The sequence below is a fragment of the Grammomys surdaster genome, unplaced genomic scaffold, assembly GCF_004785775.1.
Source record: "Grammomys surdaster isolate TR1022 unplaced genomic scaffold, NIH_TR_1.0 97, whole genome shotgun sequence".
NCBI lineage: Eukaryota > Metazoa > Chordata > Mammalia > Rodentia > Muridae > Grammomys > Grammomys surdaster.
Window position 1 is genome coordinate 10,904,849 of NW_021604576.1, and position 20,597 is coordinate 10,925,445.

The window sequence follows — 20,597 nt, forward strand, 5'->3', positions numbered from 1 at the left end:
CTCTCTCTCTCTCTCTCTCTCTCTCTCTCTCTCTCTCTCTCTCTCTCGTAGAAAAGTAGTCCAGTTCTCACCAGCCATACTGCTGCAAGCAAGCTGGGTACACTGTGAACCTCTGATTTTTTTTATAATGTCTAAATTTGCAGTGACGAGTGAATGAGTGAATGTGAAACATTTCTAAACAGCACAGTGTGCGCGAATTTTCTTTTCATCTCTCCCAGAGCCATTTCCAACCATGCAGCAAACCAGGGAAAGGGTGCACAGCTTACTCATGCATTTTCCCATCTTTAGCATCTTGGAAGTTCCCAGTATAATTCATTATATTTGACTCCAGGTTATAACTACTGTCACTAGGTCTTCAATGGATGCTCAACTTTGCTTGCATCTGTGGTCATTTCCACAACCAGCATTCCTTTAAACCAGGGACCTTTCTAGTATTAATTCTGCAGGAATCCATGGGGAAGCCTGCACATGGCAGTTGAGAACCTGTGCAGAGCCCTGTATATGGATGCTGAGTCAGTCGGCTGCCTGAGGACAATGGTCACCTGGAGTGGACAGGTCACCTGGAGGAAGGACAACATATACATCTCCGTGAAAAGACACAGGAACTGCAGCTGTCTTCCTAGGATACTCTTATCTGTGTTCTCAAGAACCTACTAGCACATACTAGGTTGTAGAAACACACACACAGACACAAGCATGCATACATACACACTGGATGCATATACATGTGCATAACGACAGTGTAGTTTTTCTATCAGTCGATGGGGAAACAACTTCAGGGCAATTAGGAGATGTAAGCACACATACCTGGATGAGATAGTGGGAACACAAATTGAGAAGTTCCAACAACTGTAGATGACTGCCAGCTGCTAACACATCTTGGATCACTCCTGGCTCCAACAAAATCTGTTTTTGTTTTTCAATAAAGAGAAAATGATCAGGTACATGAAAAATTGACATGGTAATGCTTAATTTATAGATACACCGTACTGTATTTTGGCTGCTATTTTACACAGGTATTTGAATGAAAACTGTCACCATGAAAGTCGATTCCTATGTTTGCATCTTAATATCCATAAGACAGGCCCCTTTCAAACATGTAACTTCTTCTGTTTGTATGTGGGCCAACGGTTTTCCTACATCCCAGGCTCTGCCTAGTTCCTTTGTTTTTGTAGAAAAATATGAACATTTCAAACAAAGTAGCCTCTTAGCATTCGTTCTGTAATATAGTCATTCAATGCAAACTAAATCAGTTCTAGTTTTTCAAAGTATATTTCAAACTCTTCAGTTCAATTACAGTTTAGGGAGCAGGTGTTTTAAGGTAGGGCATTTGTATTTCCTCTGGCTACGTGGAGTGGGAGGGTATTATGAGAGTGGGGTGGGCACTACGAGAGAGGGACGGGTACTGTGAGAGAGGGGTGGGTACTGTGAGAGAGGGGTAGGAATTATGTGAGTGGGGTGGGTACTGTTCTACTTACAAGTGCTGTAAAATGACAACCTTTCGTTATCTTCATGTAGGTTTTGTTTCTCTGGTCTTCTTTGTTTTAAAGGCAGCTATCACATTCATGAAATAGTGAGCACCACAAGGAAAGACAACAGGTCGTGCATATGGTGATAGCAATTATCTGCTTTTTTCTGGTTAAACCCAACTATTTGACAGGTGCTACTAGCTCACTGGAAACGGTCAAAGAAAAAGCCCACTGAAAAAGGCCACAAACTTGATGAAGAAATTCACTCCCACAAGGCCTTTAGTCCTGTCCTAGCATTCTGTCCTCAGTCCAGTAGTTCATAATCTGGCCACTGGACATCTATGCCTCCAAACTCACTAGCAATTCACTGTCATGTCCACATGAATACAGTAAGAAAGTGCACTCTTTCTCCAAATGGGGCTATCTATATCTTGGCTCTCGGTCAATATTCTTTCTTGATTTTCCTTTTTGTCTCTAACCACTCTCATTCCCAGTCTCTGTGCTTTGGAAATGAGCACAACACGGTCCTTGGACCTTTCTCTCCTCTCTCGGCTCACTCTGTAATCCTGTGACTGTAGAATCATTTATATGCTGATGATACTCGAATCTGTCTCTGTTCCCATACCCCAGATCCTCATACACAACTGTGGGTAATGGATGAAGTTCTGAGTGAATGTATACCGTGCACATGGACAGGGCATGGGTCAGATCCATGGCAGAGTCAAAGCCTTCCCCAGATAAGGCTCGGAGACATGGCACAGCCTTCTTTTGGTCCAAACACAAGTGTTTATGAATGATTGATCAGTTATGCAATAACTATCAACCACAGCTTCCTCTTCTAGGTTGACTACAGCCTAAGATTACTCCCCTCCAAAGACCTCTAGCTTAGGTTCCCCTATCTAAAGAAACCTGCCTCCTTGATTCAGATTATCAATCAAATCAGTCTTTCCTACCTGAATCAATCATTCTTCCTTGGGACATCGGCTTGTTTCCTTCCATCCTCTTTTAGACTTCTACCCAAACTGAAGTTCTGGGCTATTGCCAAAGTTGGTACCATCCATCAAAGTGAGCACAGCCCACCCTATCCCATTTTTGCCTTGCATGACTGCCTTTTCTTCATTTTCTTGATACCTCAGTTGGGTCAATTCCTCAAGCTGGGTAGATCCTGGCAACTTACTGCCACTGCAGCATGGCCTCTTAACTGTCTAGAGGGATGCTCAAACTAAGCACACCCCAGACTAAACTCTTTATCTTGTATACCACTCACCAATCCACTCCTCTTATGGTCCTGCCATCTCAGCAAAAAACAGAGCACTTTTAGGCTAAAACTCCAGAGCCATTCTTCTTTTAAAAAATAAAATAAAATTATTCTTTGATAATTTTACACATGTATATAACATGTTCAGGTCACACCCAGTCTTACTTGCTACTAATTCTTTTACTTTGGCTTGCTATATACTTAACAAATACACTTATTAAAAGTGAAAGTACAACTGTCACTCATTTTTTGGAGAGTACAGAACAACATTATCCAAGAGACTTTCTTTTCCTGACCATGGAAAATTTCCTATGGAAAATGGGATATCACTCCAAAATACATATATTATTTCCTATCTTTGCTTAATTTTCCACAGCACTTACAATCTCTTGGCATATTGTGCATTTATTTTGTTGTTTTCTGTTTCTCTACACATGAGAAACTAGCTCCAGGAGAAAAGAAGTTTGTCCTGTTCTGCATCCACAGCACATAAGAACAATGCCTAGGCATACCTGTTACTCTCCACTGAGATGTTTATTTAATTAAAACTTAGGACAAGTAACTGATTTGTTTGTACATGCTTATTTTATTTTATTAATTTATTTTATTAATTAACCTGACACAGAGAAAGAGACAAAGGAGATGTAACATATTTCTGGATCATTGAAGTAAACATGTGAAAAAATTAAGCAGAGGGCTCAAACATGCAAACATTCATCTTATTCTGAACACTGTTTTTTTTTTTACAGCTCTCTCCTCTTCTTGTAAGAAGAGAAATTTAAATTTCTGCAAATCCTCAAGGAAGAGGCTTTGATTGACATTGAGGAAATGAGAACATCTCCCATCAGAGGGGCAAGAATGGTGAACAGACTTGCAGAAGAGGCATGGCCTGAGGCAGAGAACAGGGAATAGACAGATTAGAAAGGGTAGTTTTAGCCTTTCAACCCTGTCAGTTGCGTTCATTTCACACGACTGGCATTCAGGATAACCTCCAAAGTGTGGTAATGCCAAACACAAAGACAGATATCACAGAGAGACAACATGAATATTCCATAGCATGTGTAATACGTCCAATGGGTTCAATGTGAGAAATCCTCATAGAGGAAACCCATACTGGGATTGTTTTTGCCTTTGTTTTTTATTTTTGTTCTGTAGGCTCTCTTTCCTCCTCTCATTATAAGACTTTCTAAAAGAAACTTTAGCATAGGAAAGTCTCTATGTTCTTTAGAAGGTTGCCAAAGAGAACTCTGCCATGAAAACTGGTTTTCACTTAATAGAAGCAAGCAGCATGTGTAAGCATTACTGGGCAGCATCTTTGCAGTTGAGCCCCGATGCCATTCTATGACTGACTTCTCTGCTGTATTTTCACAAAGAATTTGTGCTTGGGCAGGGATAAGCTAAGGTTCAACTCCTTGTGTCCTACAGTATAGTGAATCTGGGACCTCCTTGAACAACTGGCCAATAAAACTCTTTAAAAGGGGGCCTCAAACACTCACTTTATAGAACACAACTTTCTAATTTGTTTCCCTTTTTCTGTGATAAAACACTAACCAAAACCAACTTCAGTTCCTTCAGACATTATAGTCATCAAAGTTTAGTCCAGAATTGTAACAGACTGAATGGTATTTGAAATCAACCTATATGAAGGGAGGTCAGTACTCTGAAAGCTGAGAGCATACTGTTGAAATAGGGGCTGATTTATGTGACTGGACATATCCACAGTGCTTAGGAGTCTAGAGGAGTTTGCCTCAGATTAAAGCATACAGATATGAACAAGACAAAGTGATAATGAAAATGCAAGAAATATTAGACCAAGTGTCCTGGAATCCTGTGTCAGAGGAAAAAAAAATCTTGAAGAAGCCAACTGAGCTGTAGACTTCTCAATGATGTTCAGCTATTCTGGTTGGGACAGAACTGAGGCTCCTGCAGATTTCTAAAAAGAAAAAGGTTTGAAGCCATCAAGAGCAGGTATAGGTGGAGCTGAATGTCATATGGACGATTTGTAATCCTTTCTCCACTATCCACCCACACTTGACCTCCATGTAGAACACTTGGCTATGGGGAACAGGACAGTGCTAGCTGGGGTAAAGGACAATCCTATAACTCGAGCCAAGCTCAAGGATTGTAAGCAAGGTCACTTGAACAAAGAAGCTCCATGATCCCTCTTCCCAAATGGTGAGATCGCTCTCTCATTTTTGCTGACTAGATAAGACTTACTCCATGGCTCTGAGTAGGGTAACACTGAGTTGTAGAAGCTGAAGAAGCCCCAAATAAGTGTGGGAAGAGTTGATAAGGTCCTGAGTGAGTGTGTGTTGTTAATGTGGGCACAGCCTTGTGGATTCCAATCCTGTGGGACTCCAGTGCTTCAGCCCCACAGGATTGGCAAATCCTTTCCACAGGGCTGAGGTTCAGAGGGATAGAAAAACCTTCCTCTAGTCTGAGTGGGTATGTTGATAGTGTGTGCAAAAACTGGTGACTGTATCTTCTTCCGGACAGATGGTTAGAACTTGATTCCTCACCTACAGTCTTACCAAGACTAACTAACCCCTCCTCTGGCGCTGTCCATGGTGAAAGTGCTGAAGTTCCTGCCTTCTGTTGCATAGTATGTGTGCTCTGCCAGAGCAACTGCGTTCCTTCCAATCCCAGCTTTTCTGTAGGTGTGTCTGCTCTTTCTTCTTTCCTTCTTCATTCCAGTTTCATTACCAGGACAAAGCCTCATGGATTGTGCTTCTGTACCAGTAGTGTGACAAAATCCTAGAATTAAATCTGTAAGTTCGAAAAAAGGTAGCAGATTCCTGAAACGTTTTGACACGAGAACTCGGCAGTAAAAGGGCAACTGCCTTCTTGACAGGAGGGATTCTGGAATGCCTCATCTCATTTGGTCAATGACTTGAGTGGAGTTGGTTGTACAGGAACGATTTGAACCATCTATGAGGAATGCCCCCCAAACTGAGAGAAGGCTCATGAACCTGGCCTTACAGTATCTTTAGGCAGGAGATGAAACTAAAAAGTTGTAAAAGAGGAAGAAAATGGAGCTTGTTACAATTCTGCAGAGGGCATCACATGGGGCACGTAGTAGGTGCTGGGAAAGCCAGCTAGACCTGACAAGTAGGAGCAGAGGCCAGCACACGAACTCCATGTGGCTCCTGTTCGTCCCTTAGCTCATTCTCTGGTGCCCTCAATCATTCATTACTCTCCTCTAACCTTGCCTCCTGGATTAGCTTCTTTGAACACGTATGAAAAGTTTCAGTATGGCCTTCTTTCTGTCTGTGTAACTGAGTCAGTACCTTCAAAAAATTATAACTTTAGTTCCAGAAGGAATGCCCTCATTGCTTGTTTAGGAGGATATTAGTTTGCTGTCTTTCAACTTTGTGAATGGAGCAGGCTAGGAGTGTGATAACATTAAAGGTTTGCAAGTGCATCCATGAAAACAATCACCTTCTTAGCACAAGGACTAATGCAACTTAAGCTAGATGTGGTCTAATATCATTTATCGGAACAAGTGAGGACATTTCCCCTTGACACATTTGAAATTCATCATTTCATATGGTCTAGAAGACTGTCAAATTAACCCAATCTAAACTTATCAGGCATCAGGTAAACTGAACAAAGGGTGCATAAATAAATTTACCAGTCAGATACTCAACACACGCGAAGCCTTTTGCATGAAGCATTTCTATATAAGAAAAGTCATATGGGTGGGATAGAAAACAAAACTTACTTTTGGTTTCCATATTATTTTACTAAAGATTGTTTATCCACAAGGTGGCACCCTTGTTTAAAACAAAATGATTCTCCGTTCCTTGTGACCTCTATCAGGCATACTGTAGTTTTAAGAAGAAAATACAATGGAAGTGAGGTTCCAAGCATTCCTCGGCGTCTCTATGTGTACTCACAATAGTGTCTACCTCATAAGGTCTGTAGGAGTAACAGACAATATACATGTACGTTGGGATAAACAGAAGAGTGAGTAGGGTAAATATTGGAGCTCAGTGTTTTAAGTAAAGCAAGAAGAGCCCAGTAGGGTTGTGATGGTGTGGTTTAGTGGACATGTGGTCCTCAAGGAGCTCTTGGCTAGGAATGCCAGGTTTAATTGAAAAACCCTGCAGATGAATATGAAAAGACTTGGTCTTTTTACAACATAGAGAAAACTCCATTTCTTACGGTCCCTTCTTCATTAGAATTATTCTGGCATCTCAAGGCCTTGAGATTAATAGTATTGTCAGCTAGTCATTTCCAACATGGTTTTCTTCATTATGTTTAAATTAATAAGATGCATTATTTAACAGAATGTAAAGATAAATTATACATACTTACATCACCTTTATAAATGTGGCTAATTATTTGAAAAAGCAGAATACATTTTTGATAGTTTCTAACTGTAAGGGAAAGAAGCAGTTGTAGCAAATTAAAGTACAATGAAACATGAAGGTCATTATAGGTTAAAAGAAAAGCTGGATTAATTATTAAGACCTACTTAATAACCAGTATTCTTTCAAATGCGATGAATATGGTAGATTCCATCCCTTATAGCTTTATCATGGAACTGGGATTCTCCATAATATAGCCAGCCCCATAACACGGAGGCAGATTCTCCATAACAGAGCCAGCTTTATAATACAGGGGTGGATTCTCCAAAATATGAGGGCAAATCAAAGATAAAACCCTGACTTTAACTACTGGCATGTGAAGTTGGAAGATCTTTTAAAGAATGAATAGGGTTGATGATGCTTCTCTTTATTTTAAGGGATGCTTTCCTTTTAAGTGTACAGGTGCTTTGCCTACAAGTATGTCTGTTGACCATGTGCATGCAGTGCTGCAGAGACCAGAAGGGGGCATCATTCTCTGATGGTTGTTTCTCCCATCTGAGAGCTGAAAACCAAACCTGAGTCCTCTGGCAAGCAGCCAGTACTCTGACTGCTGAATCATTTCTTCAGCCCCCTTGGCACCAATTTTCAAGTGTAGGGGTGACTTAACAGTGTCACTGCTGGGCACCGAATGGAGAGAGAAGATGAAGCTGAATGCAATTATTAAGTCCATGGTGTGACTAATGAAAAAGACAGCACGCACACAGAACATTGCTGAGGGAGCTGGGGATTGAAGCTGTCTAATTTCATTAAAGATGTCAGTGAAATAAGCCCCAGTGTGCAAAGGGAGCATCAACACACAATCCTGTGCTCATTTGGGAAAGTCTTTGCACAAACTTTGTAAAGGATGAAGATAAAAACACATCTTTAGAGTTTGCCAAGAAGTTAGGTAAGCCATTGACATTTTCCTACCTAGCACCATCTCATAAAGAAATATATAACCAGTACTTATTTTCATAAAGTTGTGGATGGGGGAAAATGGAGTACCCAGATAAAGTGCTTAGAAAAGTGACTCGACTAATTTATAGGGTAAAAATATTTCTATTATTAATTTCATGAAAAGCAAATATAATTTTACGTGGAGTGTTTCTATACTATCTTTTATCTTACAGATATCATGTGGCCATTTCATTTATGCCATCTGCCCTTCCTGTAGTACCATTTTCCACTTCTCACCTTTGCAAGTAGATATAACTACCATATGAAAATGAGGAAGCTGAAGACAAGGGAACCCACCTATTTAACAGCAAGTCTTTTCTAATCCCAGAATTCTAGGCATCCTTCTCGACATTGTGGAGACAATCACTGCTACCCAAACATACACCCTTGTTACCATGGTGCTTAGAGTTTAGCTGTCAGCCCACTAGTAACTCTACTTACTAGAGTAAAACCCAGAATATGCTGGTTTGGAGGAAGGTAAAGAGTTGAGTTTTGAGGTATGTTAGGTCTGTAATGTGTCATCCATATAAACAACCAGGAGACAAAACCACATGCATCCAGGTGGCAAAGTACAACTCTAAGACCACATCTCTCTAATCACATGCATTTGTACAGCTTCCAGGCAAAGCATTAATATTTCTTGTTTTTAATTTTTAATTAATGGGCTATTTTTGAAGCAATTTTTGCTTATAGTAAAATTTAACAAAAATAGAGTTCTCATATATACCTTGTCCCCACACATGTATAAAATATAAAATTCCCACATCAACATCAACACAATGGTCCACTTGCCATAACAGATAAGACCATATTCACATATCATTTTCTCCCAAAACCTACGGCTTTCCCTAGTGTTCATTCTGGGTGTTTTATACTCTATAGGTTTTGACAAATGTATTTGACATTGTAAGACCATATATAATAGTTTCACCATCCTAAATATTCTCTGAACTTGGCTATTTCACTGTCACCTTCCCCATCCTAACTCCTGGAAGCCACTGTTCTTTCTATTCTCTTTATGGTTTGACAGTTTTTAAAATGTCATGGAATTAGAATCCCATGGTATGTAGCCTTTTTAAACTGACTTCCTCCATTTGGCAATGTGCATCTGCATCCCTGCAAGACTTTTCAAAGTTTAGTAGCTCATTTCTTCCAGCACTAAATTATCCATATTCTATCCACAGTTAAGGTATTCATCCATTTACTATAGAAATGTAGTTTGGTTGTTTCCGTGTTGTGTGAATGCAAGTAAAGCATCTAGATATTTGTGTTCAGGTTTTTCTTTAGATATAAACTATATATATTTTTTTTTCCTCAGAGAGAGAGGGAGAGACAGAGAGAGAGACAGAGAGACAGAGAGAAACAGAGAGAGACAGAGAGAGAGACAGAGACACAGAGAAACAGAGACACAGAGAGAGAGAGAGAGAGAGAGAGAGAGAGAGAGAGAGACAGAGACAGAGACAGAGACAGAGTACTTTATTTCTTTAATAACTGCAAATTTCTCTTCTTCTTCAGGGATGCTATCATTTTGACTTCTCACCAGCCACGAATGAGTTTCTCGAACTCTCTGCCCTCATTAGCTTTTAGTGTTGTCAGGTTCTCTGTGTGAACACAGTGTGTTAAGAGGTGGACAACTGTCAGTCCTTGTTTTAGTTTGCTTCTGCCTAATGAAATATATGAATATCTACCCACATGCTTATCTGCCACCTATTTTCATTGGTGACTCATCTTGTACACCTGTGGCTACTTTTTAAAAATCCAAGTACTCTTTTTTGTACAACTGAACTTTTGAGTTCTCCACACATTTCAAATGATATTCTTTTATACTTTTGTAAATATTTTATCCAAATTGGCTTGGATTTTTATTCTCTTGATACTGTCTTTTGTAGAACACAAGTTTTTAATGCCAGTGAAATACAGGTTATAAAAGACCACATTTTTGTGTCTTTTGTTTGGGCTGGAGAGATGGCTCACTAATTAGGAGTGCTTCCTCCACAATCCTGAGTCCAGCACTACTGTAACAACCCTGATAGGTGTACACTTGTGGCACATGTATACACACACACCACACATAATCAAATTCTCAAAATGTTTAACTCTGGTACATGCACGCATAAGTGTGCATGAGTGCACACACATGTGCGCGCGCACACACACACACACATACACACAAATAAACAAAATCATCTCAAAATGTTTTTGTCACAGTAAAGTTCCATACAGAAAAATGTCTCCTATATTATGAACAGGTCCTGTAAGTGTTCTAGGCTTGTCTTCTACATTTGTGAAGATCCATTCATAGATTTGACTGTAGATGGATGTCCAGTTGAACCAGAATCATTAATGAGAGAGATTTTCTTTCTTCTATTACATTTTATTTCTGCTCCCATTGATGATCCATCAGTTTTGTTGATGTGTTGCTCTGTTTCTGGGCTCTTCATTCTGTCCCATTGATCTCCTGATGGACTCTGGTCCATATCACACTGACATCGGGGAACTGTCAGTTGTCAAACCGTGTTCTCCTTCAATACTATTTTGGCTATTCTTGGTCCTTTGCTACTTCGTCTGAGTATTGTAATCAGTTTGTTTAGCACCTATAAATATCCTTCTAAAATTTGGTTTGGATGCATTGAATCTATAATCAAGTTATAAAGAGCTTCTTTTTTGACAATAGCTAGTCTCCCTTTCTCTGAACAGAGACCTTCTTGACCTCTTTCACGAGAGTTTTGAAATTTTAACTATGTAGACCTTGTACATTTTTGTTGAATTGATGCCCCCTGTATTTCACTGTTGAAGGTATTGGTTTTTAAAGAATAATTATAATATTTTAAAATAATCAAGGCACCTACATTGGTGGGGAATATGTCGTGACATGTGAAAATTATATGAAATTAAAATTTCAGTGCCAACAGAAATTTTACATATTTACAGATCAGTTTTATAGATTTGATCTGTCCCTGGCAATTTGTGAGTTACAACAAGAGGCTTGAAGTAGCAATGACATAGCCTGTGAAGCTTAAATTGTGTATTATCTGCCCTCTTACAGAAGATATTTGCTGATATTTGTTGTAGAGGAAGTTTGAGGGCTGAATAGTACAATGTTGCAGCAAGTAAGCAAGGTCTGCATGGTATTAGCAAGGAAGCTAGTTGGCCTATGCAGGCCAATTCTGATGCATGAGGGGCTCCAACATGCATGTAGAGAAGGAGAAAACAAAGACCTATAAAAGAATGACGTATGGGTCTGGGGTGGCTGGGATTATGAGCCAAGAGTGTGTTCTGAAAGCTAGGAGAGAAAGGCTTCCATGGAGACTGGTTGGCTGTAGCATCTGGAGCTGAGTGGCCATACGAGATGGCATTTAGCTTGGATTTGCCAATATCTGTGTCTGTTAAGAATAGTTTCTCAAGCTGAGGGCATGGTGGTGCACGCCTTAAATCCCAGCACTCTGGATGGAGAAGCAGGCGGATGGATCTCTGAGTTTGAAGCCAGTTTAAACTTCTATGCAGAGAAACTCTGCTTCAAAAAAGAACAGTTTTTCTAGAATGCTAAAGATAGAAGCCTTCAGACTTGGGGAGTGGAGAGATATGTAACAGATGAGTAAAACTGAGGGAAACTGGATTTGTGGGATACATTTTGCAAATGAAAAAGTTTTTGTTTGCCTTTTAATGATTGAGTAATACAGTGTGTTTTTGTGCTGTGGGATAATGTAGTAGAGAAAAAGAAATGGAGAATGGAAGGACAGCTGCAAAGATCACAGGCAGGAGGATGAGCCAAAGACTGAGAGCCTAGGGTGAACCAACAGCCCTTCCACATTCAGGGATGCATATCTTTCACAGGGAAAGATGGAAACACACAACATAGGAACAGACACGAGGATGTCTAAGGACATGATGACAGGCAGATGCAGCCTTCCCTGTCTAATCCCCACAAGAGATGAATTTCCCCCGTTATGGATGTTGTAGGAAAGGTAGTTGGAGGCAGTCTGAAAAGACAGAAGAAGTGAGAAACGTGCCAATAAATGGAGTGAGGCAGAACAGATTAGCATTGCCTGGAAAGGATGTGGATCAGCCCTAGATTTAGATCACGGATCTGATCTGAGATAGTGACCCTCAGCAACAGTGGTGATTCTCACCACTGGATTCAAGCAGGACTCCTCATATGGTGCTACAAGTGGGACTCAAGGCTACTTCTCTCTCAAGTCAGTGGCTGGTTCATGTTGTGCCAAAAATTCTGACACATTGGCTCCTTGGAAGCTGCTCCTATTCAGTCACCACAGAGAAAAGGACTACCTTTTCTCCCCGCCAGACAATGAAAATTAGTGTTTTAAACTGTGTTCTGAAAAATCATTATAACTCACATACTCAGTCTCTCATCTGAATTTGTACATTTTGGGGGTCATGGAACTCCCATGGTTTTTTATTATATTCCATGTTACACACATTTCAAAATGCCACTCCTATCCTATTGCTTTAAAAATGCAATCACACATCCATCTGTCGATGTCAATCACAGTGTGATATCTCTTTAAAAAGCATTCAGTGTAATTTTCCCTTCAGTGTTCCCCTAGTTCCCAGTAAGTCCTCGACACACAGTAAGACTTCATTAAGTATTTGCTAAATTAATGAATTTCATTTGAGAGCAAAGTATTAAGAGATGGTTCTTATGACATACAAAGAATATAAAATATTCAGAAATTAATGTAACACATTCAAATTAATTTCTTCATTTGAATGTTCTTAATGATATTCTGCTCAAATGGAATACTTGCAAAAATAAATCTTTTGACAAGCTCTATTTGAGGGCTGTGGATACAGCTCAGCGGAAAAGCATTTTACTAGCATATGCAAAGTCCTGGGCTCAATCTCCAGTGTTGGGAAAAATAGCTAGGTGCCTATGCATTATACTTTACCAGAATAAACATATATTGCTATCATGTTGTCTAAAAACATTAGAATTACAAAACACATATACTGACTACCTTGTACAAATATTAAATGTCTCCAGCAGAGGGCTCATGGACTCCATTTTTAGGGAAAAGTTTCAAAACTCATTATCTAACAATAGCCTTCCTTGACAAAATTCTGAGGAGGCAGTTCTCAGAGCTATGCTCTTCCTCTGGGTCAAGTCATCTCATATCTCTGAGTCCACTTAGAAATAATCAAAATGAAAAGAATGGAATGGCAGGAAAGCATCATTAGTGCCCAGCACTTGCAGATAAGCATATTTGACTAATTCCAAGAAAGACAGTGAAGTAAACTACAGCATAAATGTTCTGTTTGCTTCTATTTGTTCAATTGTATTTTAAGGCAGGTGATCACTATGAAGCTCAGGCTACCCTCAAATGAACTGATCTTGAAGATGTGATCTTCCTGCCTCACCCCTGGAGAGCTGATATTACAGGCAGGCACAACCCTAATCCAGTTTATACAACTATTTAAATATCAAGAACATAAAAGTCAGAGAAAACAGGAAATTGAAAGCAATATGAGGTCAGAGAAGAATATAAATAAATAATGCTAAAAATAATGTAATAAATAATCCACCTGTCAAAAGTATCCCCTCTCCAGGAAAAAGACATTGGGACAGGTATGGCCCTCATGCATCATGGGACAACGACAGGGGGACCAGAGCCATTACAAGGTCCTCTTCAATTACTGGAGGTGAGGCCTCTACCCCCACCTTTGCAGGATTAGAATCACCACAGCCCTTCTATACTTAGAGAAGGGAGGAGATGTCAGGGGCAGCCCTGCTTACACACTGAAGGCCTAAAATCAGCCGTAGGCCTAAAATCAGCAATAGGCCTGTCATACTTGTATACTAACACCAAGTATTGGGTCTCTGTGGAAAAACATTGAAATAGATAGCTATAAGCTATTGTAAACAGGCAGCTTTTGTGGAAATTTACCAGCCTGAGTAGTCACAGACCTTGTAAATAGGTAGCCTTGGCAGACAATACCAACTTAGATAAGGACAAGTGAATCATAGGCAGAGTCATAGTGACCTGTCTCCTGAACCTTCACCCAGCCGATACCCTGTTCTGAAAGATATCTGTATTCCCCCTGAACACCCACACTCCAGTGTCATTCCCTTCCCCACGTCCTTCCTTTCTGTGTTTATAACCCCTGTGTGAATGGATTACGATTTGAAAAATAAATAAATAAAGTATTTTTTAAAAAAGCCACAAAAAAAGGAGTCAGAATCCGGAGGGCGGGGCTGGAGAGATGGTTCAGTGGTTAATAGCACTGGCTACTCTTTCAGAGGACCCAGGTTCAATTTCCCGCAGCCAGATGGAAGCTCACAACTATCTGTAACTAGTTCCAGGGAATCTAACATCCTCACACAGACAAATGTACAGGAAAGACATCAATGAACATAAAGAAAATAAATTTTTAAAATGTATTAAAAAAAAGAAAAAAGAAAGAAAAATAAATAAATAATCCACCACACACAATCTCCATGTTTCACATGCAATCTCTATGTTCGTACTATTACAAGTGGGTCTCAAAAATAACAAGAGGACTGAGGAGATGGAACAGTGAGTAGGTAACGTGCTTTTTGTAGGAACCTCACGTCCTGAGCTTAGATCCCAAGCATCTGTGTATAGGATGGTGTGGTCATATACATATAACCACAGCAACTGGGGCAGAACCTTCCCCATCCTTCAAAAGAATAGGGAGCTTGCTGGAGAAAAAGTCTAGGTAATTGGTGAGCTCCATGTTCACGGGGAGACTGCTTAAAAAAACAAATTTTTATGCACAATGGTAGGGGAAGATACTGTACATGTTCAGGTGCACATACATCCACCACACATCCACATACACACACAAAAGCAGAAATACAATGATGTACCCTTAAATGGTGAAAACACTAAAAACAATTCTAATTCCGATAGACCCAGAGATCTACTGCACATTTTCCTACAGATATTAAGGTCTGGAATATTTTTCTTGGTAATACTTTAAATAAAATACTGTTTAAAACCCAAGCATTGCTTTCTGATTTTATGGTTGATCTCAGTATAAAATCCAAAATACAACCAGTATTTCTTAAAGGAGTCAGTGTCCCTCTCTAGGGGACAAGTGGGAAACTCACATAGACATCTCCAGTCATCCAAAAAGGAGGCCAGATGTCAGGTAATGTAAAGGGCAGTCATCAAGAATGCCCCTACAGCTGTAAGCCTAGTTGTCCTGCAGTAATGCACATGTAAGGTTTTTATTTTTAAAGATGAAAATTCAACACTTAACTCTTGTCTAACATGTAACCACATTTTTACTCTTTTTCTTTGTGATAAGTCATTCAGTTTTCCAGTGCTATGATGGTAAAAGATGAGCAGAAGTCCCTTAATGTATTTTTCTTGGAATTACTCACTATGTTATAACAGTGCCAAGAATATGCTCCAGGGTATGTATGTTGTGAGTAAAAAATTCATGATTAAGTAAGCTGTCCCAGTCATGGCAAGTTACCTATACATGTAGACAAGTGAGTATTTCCACATCTCTAAGAATAATTAGCCCCATTATGTATATATTGACATGATTTTAAATATAAAATTATTTCCTTGTATTCACCCTTTACATGTGTCATGTCACTGTATTGGGACTTAGAGTAACTTATATAAGTCTGTTAAAAAGTAGTAACATCCTATAGCCAGGCAGAACTGAGCCCCAGTGGAGTGATAAGGAGACCAACCTACCCACAAAACTTTTAACCAAAATGTCTAACTATAAGAAATTCAAGGACAAAAATAGAGCAGAGATTGAGGAATTGGCCAACCAGTAACTGGCCCTACTTGAGACCCATCCCATAGGCATGCACCAATCCCTGAAACTATTTATGATGCTCTGTAATGCTGGTAGACAGGAACATAGCATAACTGTCTTCTGAGAGGCAGCTGACTCTCAGCAGCTGACTAAAATGGATATAGATGCCCACAGCCAAACATTGGATGGAGCTAGGAAGTCTTATCGAAGAGTTGAGGGAAAGATTGAGGAACCCAAACAGGATAGGAACTCCATCAGAAGACCAACAGAGCCAACTTACCTGGACTCTTGGGGGACTCTCAGAGACTAACCACAAGCCAAAGAGCATACCTAAGGCCCCACACATATGTGGCAGATGTACAGCTTGGTCTTCATGTGGGTCTCAAACAACTGAATCGGGGGGCTAGCCCTAAAACTGTTGCCTGTCTGTGGACCCTGTTTCCCTAACTAGACACCTTGTCTGGCTTCATTCAGAGGATGCACCTATCCCTGCAGAGACTTGATGCAGCTGGGTTCAGGAATACCCAGGGTGGTCTTCATCCTCTGGGTGGAGAAGGGGATGGGGGAATAGAGGTAGAAACTGTGTGAGGGGGAACATATGGATATAATGAATAAATTAGAGGAGAAAAAACAAAACAAACAATAATGAATTTCATTTCAAGATAGTAAAGACATTTTCATATTAAATCCTGACAGAGGAGGCTAGGAATTGAAAATCTAGATAAAAAGACCACATTCTCTCTTAAGAAACCTTCCTATTTATATTTTTCTCTTCATGAGCATGTCAAAACAGTTATACTGCCACAGGCTAGATGGTACTCATCTTTTCTTCCTGAACAAAGAAAAGTTCAGGTACTTTAATAAACTGACATCTCTTAGCGAAAACAAAGGCATTGCCAAGATGAGTCATGAAATGAATAGCTAACCCTCTACTCAAGTAATTTCAGCAAAGATCCTGAGTACAGCCACAACTCAGAAATTCCAATAACCAAGAAATATCATTGTTTAGAAATGTGGTACACTATCTACCCACTGTGGTATAGATGTGTACTGAAGACACAGGAGACAATGGAATGTCCTGATGAAACAGTCAAGGGGAGTAAGTGTCCTCAAGTACAAGTCCATCCCAAGTAGGCAGGTTTATCTACTTTTATGAGTTGCTAGATGCCAAAATATTTCTATGCATGATGATGTCATCAATAAAAACAATGGTTGTTTCCTCTCCTACTACTGACAATAAGCCATCAAGAAGAGCAAGAGGAATACTTACACTCTGGTTCCCTGTGCTGAGAGTTGGGACAGGAGCTATGGAGAGCTGCAAACACAGTCAAGAGAAGAAATGCGACAAACCCAGATCATGGAATGAAGGAGGGTTAGAAACACTGTGGGCCACACCCATACTGCTCATGAAATATGGTCTCAGATACTGGGAGCCTCTCACTTCCAGTAGTGGGTATGTTCAGCATCAGAGCACAAGCACTTTGGCTTCCAATGGGCTCTCGAAGCAGACTGAGGCTGAGAAGGACTACAGATGCCTTGGACATATTCAGTCCCATTTTATTTTCATTAAATGACTTGAGTTTAACAGTTTCTCAATATCTGTGCCTAGACCATGATTTTATTGCTCAAGGGATTGCTGATATTTAACTGCTGGAAGATTCTGAGCCCTGCACACCCTTCTTCCTTGTGTCCTCACATCAGGGCAAAAGTAAAAGAAAGCTTTGAAGTCCTTCTAAAGTTCACAGGTCTCTGTCTATACAAAGCGCCCTCAGCTCAGTCTATGTCTTCCCTCAAACAAAAGACAACGCTCTCCCAAGTCACTTTTGTGCCTCCTTCAGTAAGTCCCATGAACTGTAAACTTTTCAACAACCTGGCCTTCTGTGTGTTGTTGTTATTATAAACATCTAAATCAAATTCAGGGGTGGAGGTAAATCCTGTTTTATTTGAATGACTCTAAGATGGTGTTTAAATTTAAATTACCCTATCCCTATGTCATCTCAATCTGCTTTGTCTTCTGCTCCCTCACTCCATTTAATCCCCCTGTTCTAGTTTCTAGTTTCCCTTCCCCTCTCTCCCTTCCTTCTTCCCTCCCTTCCTTCCCTCTTCTCTTTTTAGGGTAACAAGAAGTTTATTCTGTGTTTCTCACAGAGACAAGCAGGGGATAAAACTGGCCAAGGCAGTGGTGGTAGGCCTTCAGGCTGAAGCTCCTGGCGACAGGTAGGTGGAAGGGCTCACATTGCAACAAGTGAGATGGGCCCAGGCAGTCCCAGGTTCTTCTGAGGGCTGAGGTAGATGTTTCAGCCAGCTCGGGTAGAGAAGGAGGGCAAAGATCGGACAAAGGAGTCTAGCCGGGACTGAAAGAACTCACTTTGTACAGTTTGTTCCAGCAGGCACAGAGGATTCTTCACAACAAACTCCACATACAGTGCTCTGTAGATATGATGTAGAACATTTCGGATAGGGCCCACGCCCAAGTCAGTATTCACCCTTCATCTCTTTATATGACTCAATAGGAAACCTCACCCTTTTCTCGCTAAAATTCATAGTGCTGGAAGGTGCTATATATGCTACTACATAAGAAAAGTAATTATCAGTCTTACCCCACTAGAGATCCTTTGAACTACAAAGAAAACTACCCAACTGTTAGATATACCCACTTGTATAATTAGTGGCACAAATGGTATGGAAGTGACCAGAAGCCTTTTGAAGGGAATTTAAGGCCCATTCTATAGGATGGAACACATACTTGATACTGTTAATGAGAGGAAGAACCTGAGACTCAGGTCGTAGCCTTAGGGGAAATCTACTACTATAATTCTGCCAAATAAACAGAGCAATTAAGTGACTCCTGGTGACACATTTCTATACTCATAGATCAATGCACTGCTCAACTCCATCGGAGAATGAACATAGGAAACTATCGGATAGCATGCAGAAAATAAGAAACTTTGAAATGTTCAGCACTAAATGTTACAACCTTCCTGTCAAGTCTCAGGAATTGATACAGAAGAGGTGTCAAAAGATTGTAAGAGCCAGAAGTAGTGGATGACTTTGAGAAACAGCATCTAAAGGTGCAATAGGGCTGAAGCACAAAATCACACACGGACTAACACATGTTGTGACAGCGCACACAGTGTCTATATAATCTTAGCCTAGACAAAATCTCATCATGGAGCTGGGAAGTAGACACATGAAGCCCCACCACTGCCAAAAAAGATAATGAAAATTGATAGCTGCAGGGAGGAGAATCAGTATTCTTCAATGAAGTGACACTGGATATATCAATTACATCAGGGCAGGCTCCATGGTTGGGAGTAATTGGCCACACAATTTTCCTTTCCTCCTTTCCTTTCTTCCTTTTCTTTTCATTTTTCTTTTCTTTTTTTCCTTCTCCTTCTCCTCCCCCTTTTCCTTTTTTTCTCTCCCTCTCTCTCTCTCTCTCTCTCTCTCTCTCTCTCTCTCTCTCTCTCTCTTCCATTCTTTTTAAGAGAGAGAAAGGATGTTCTGACAAGAACACACACAGGGATTCAGTAAGGGAGATGATGGTTATGAAACAGAAACTCCTTCTACAGCTCTTCTGTGTAATGCCATTTCCTCTGTATCAGCTCCTCTCCATGAGGAACAGGCAGACATTGGGTACATGTACACACAGGCACATGCACACCCACAAGCACATACATATGCATGCATGAGATCAGGCCTTTAACTTATTTTTATTATTTCTGAACAGCAAAAAAGCCAAGGTCTACTACTTTACTTGACATTGGGAAACAACAAAAATCCCATTGGCAGCGAGCATCTAAAGCCACTGTAGAGGCTTTTGTACGGAGCAGACAGAGTCTATGAAACATGACTGAATGTGCAAGGACTTCACTCAAGCTCAGGAAGTTTACTATTCCACTTCTTCCTTCAATAATAAAAGGGAAACATCTTCCCGGAAGCAAATAACATCTATTTTTAAAAGAGTCAAGAAAGATGAAGTGACTGATAGAACTCAGAATTTCTTTCTATGGCACGCTTCTCAAGTCTCCATGTAGAAAAATTCAATTATGTGGAGAAACACTTGACAAGAATTAGGTGAGGAGAAAATTACTTTTTTTTTTCGAAATTAAAAATATTGTCCCTTAGAATGTGGATTTCAGGCTGTACCCTGCAAATCCAGAGACACAGCTGAAAAGACTCCAAGGGTCTTCCACCCTGCAGGCTTCTACAGGTATTGTCAGATGAATACAGGATCTTGAAATTAAAATACTAAAACAACTATTGAATAATCTTAATGCTGATCCCAACAGGCGCTCTTTGGCAAATTTTCCTCTAGAGTTGTTTTATGTGCTACAGGCAGTGGAGGCTCATAAATAAATCTGATGGAGACTTTTTCCATACAAAGTGACACATTTACCCCTGAAGGAATCATCCATGGGAAGGCAGTTCCAATTAAGATTGCTGTCACTTTGCTGCCTGGGTGGATGCTCAAGCCTCTAGAGAAAAGTATTCTGTTGTGGAGAATAAATACAGTTTCAGTCAAAATAAAGTGCTGCATATACATCCCAGTTGGCTTCCTGTTCAGTATGCCGTCTATGGTGGTATTTAGAAGTGACTACAGGGCAGGAACTGTCATCAATATCTTGCAAATGTTTGAAAAGGTTACACACACACACACACACGCGCGCGCGCGCGCACACACACACACACACTCATGTGAACTTATTAAAAAAGACCCTAAGTAAAAATCAGGGGAAAAAAATCCCTAAATATGTGGGAACATAAATCTAAGGGAGAATTTCCTTTGATTTTTCAACTCTCGCT

The 20,597-nt window shown here is 40.2% G+C and overlaps 1 protein-coding gene across 7 annotated transcripts in view; it reads right to left on the reverse strand.

Annotated features, from left to right (window-relative positions):
• Klhl32 (kelch like family member 32) overlaps window positions 1-20,597 on the reverse strand; it is a 164,778-nt gene that overhangs the window by 86,874 nt on the left and 57,307 nt on the right. For 5 of the 7 annotated variants that reach the window (XM_028780692.1, XM_028780723.1, XM_028780700.1 and 2 more), the window contains one exon: window positions 808-906. The exons of the other annotated variants lie outside the window; for them this stretch is intronic. In XM_028780692.1, the coding sequence (XP_028636525.1) occupies window positions 808-906 (99 nt within the window). The remainder of the gene's footprint in view (window positions 1-807; window positions 907-20,597) is intronic. 7 annotated transcript variants of the gene reach the window in all.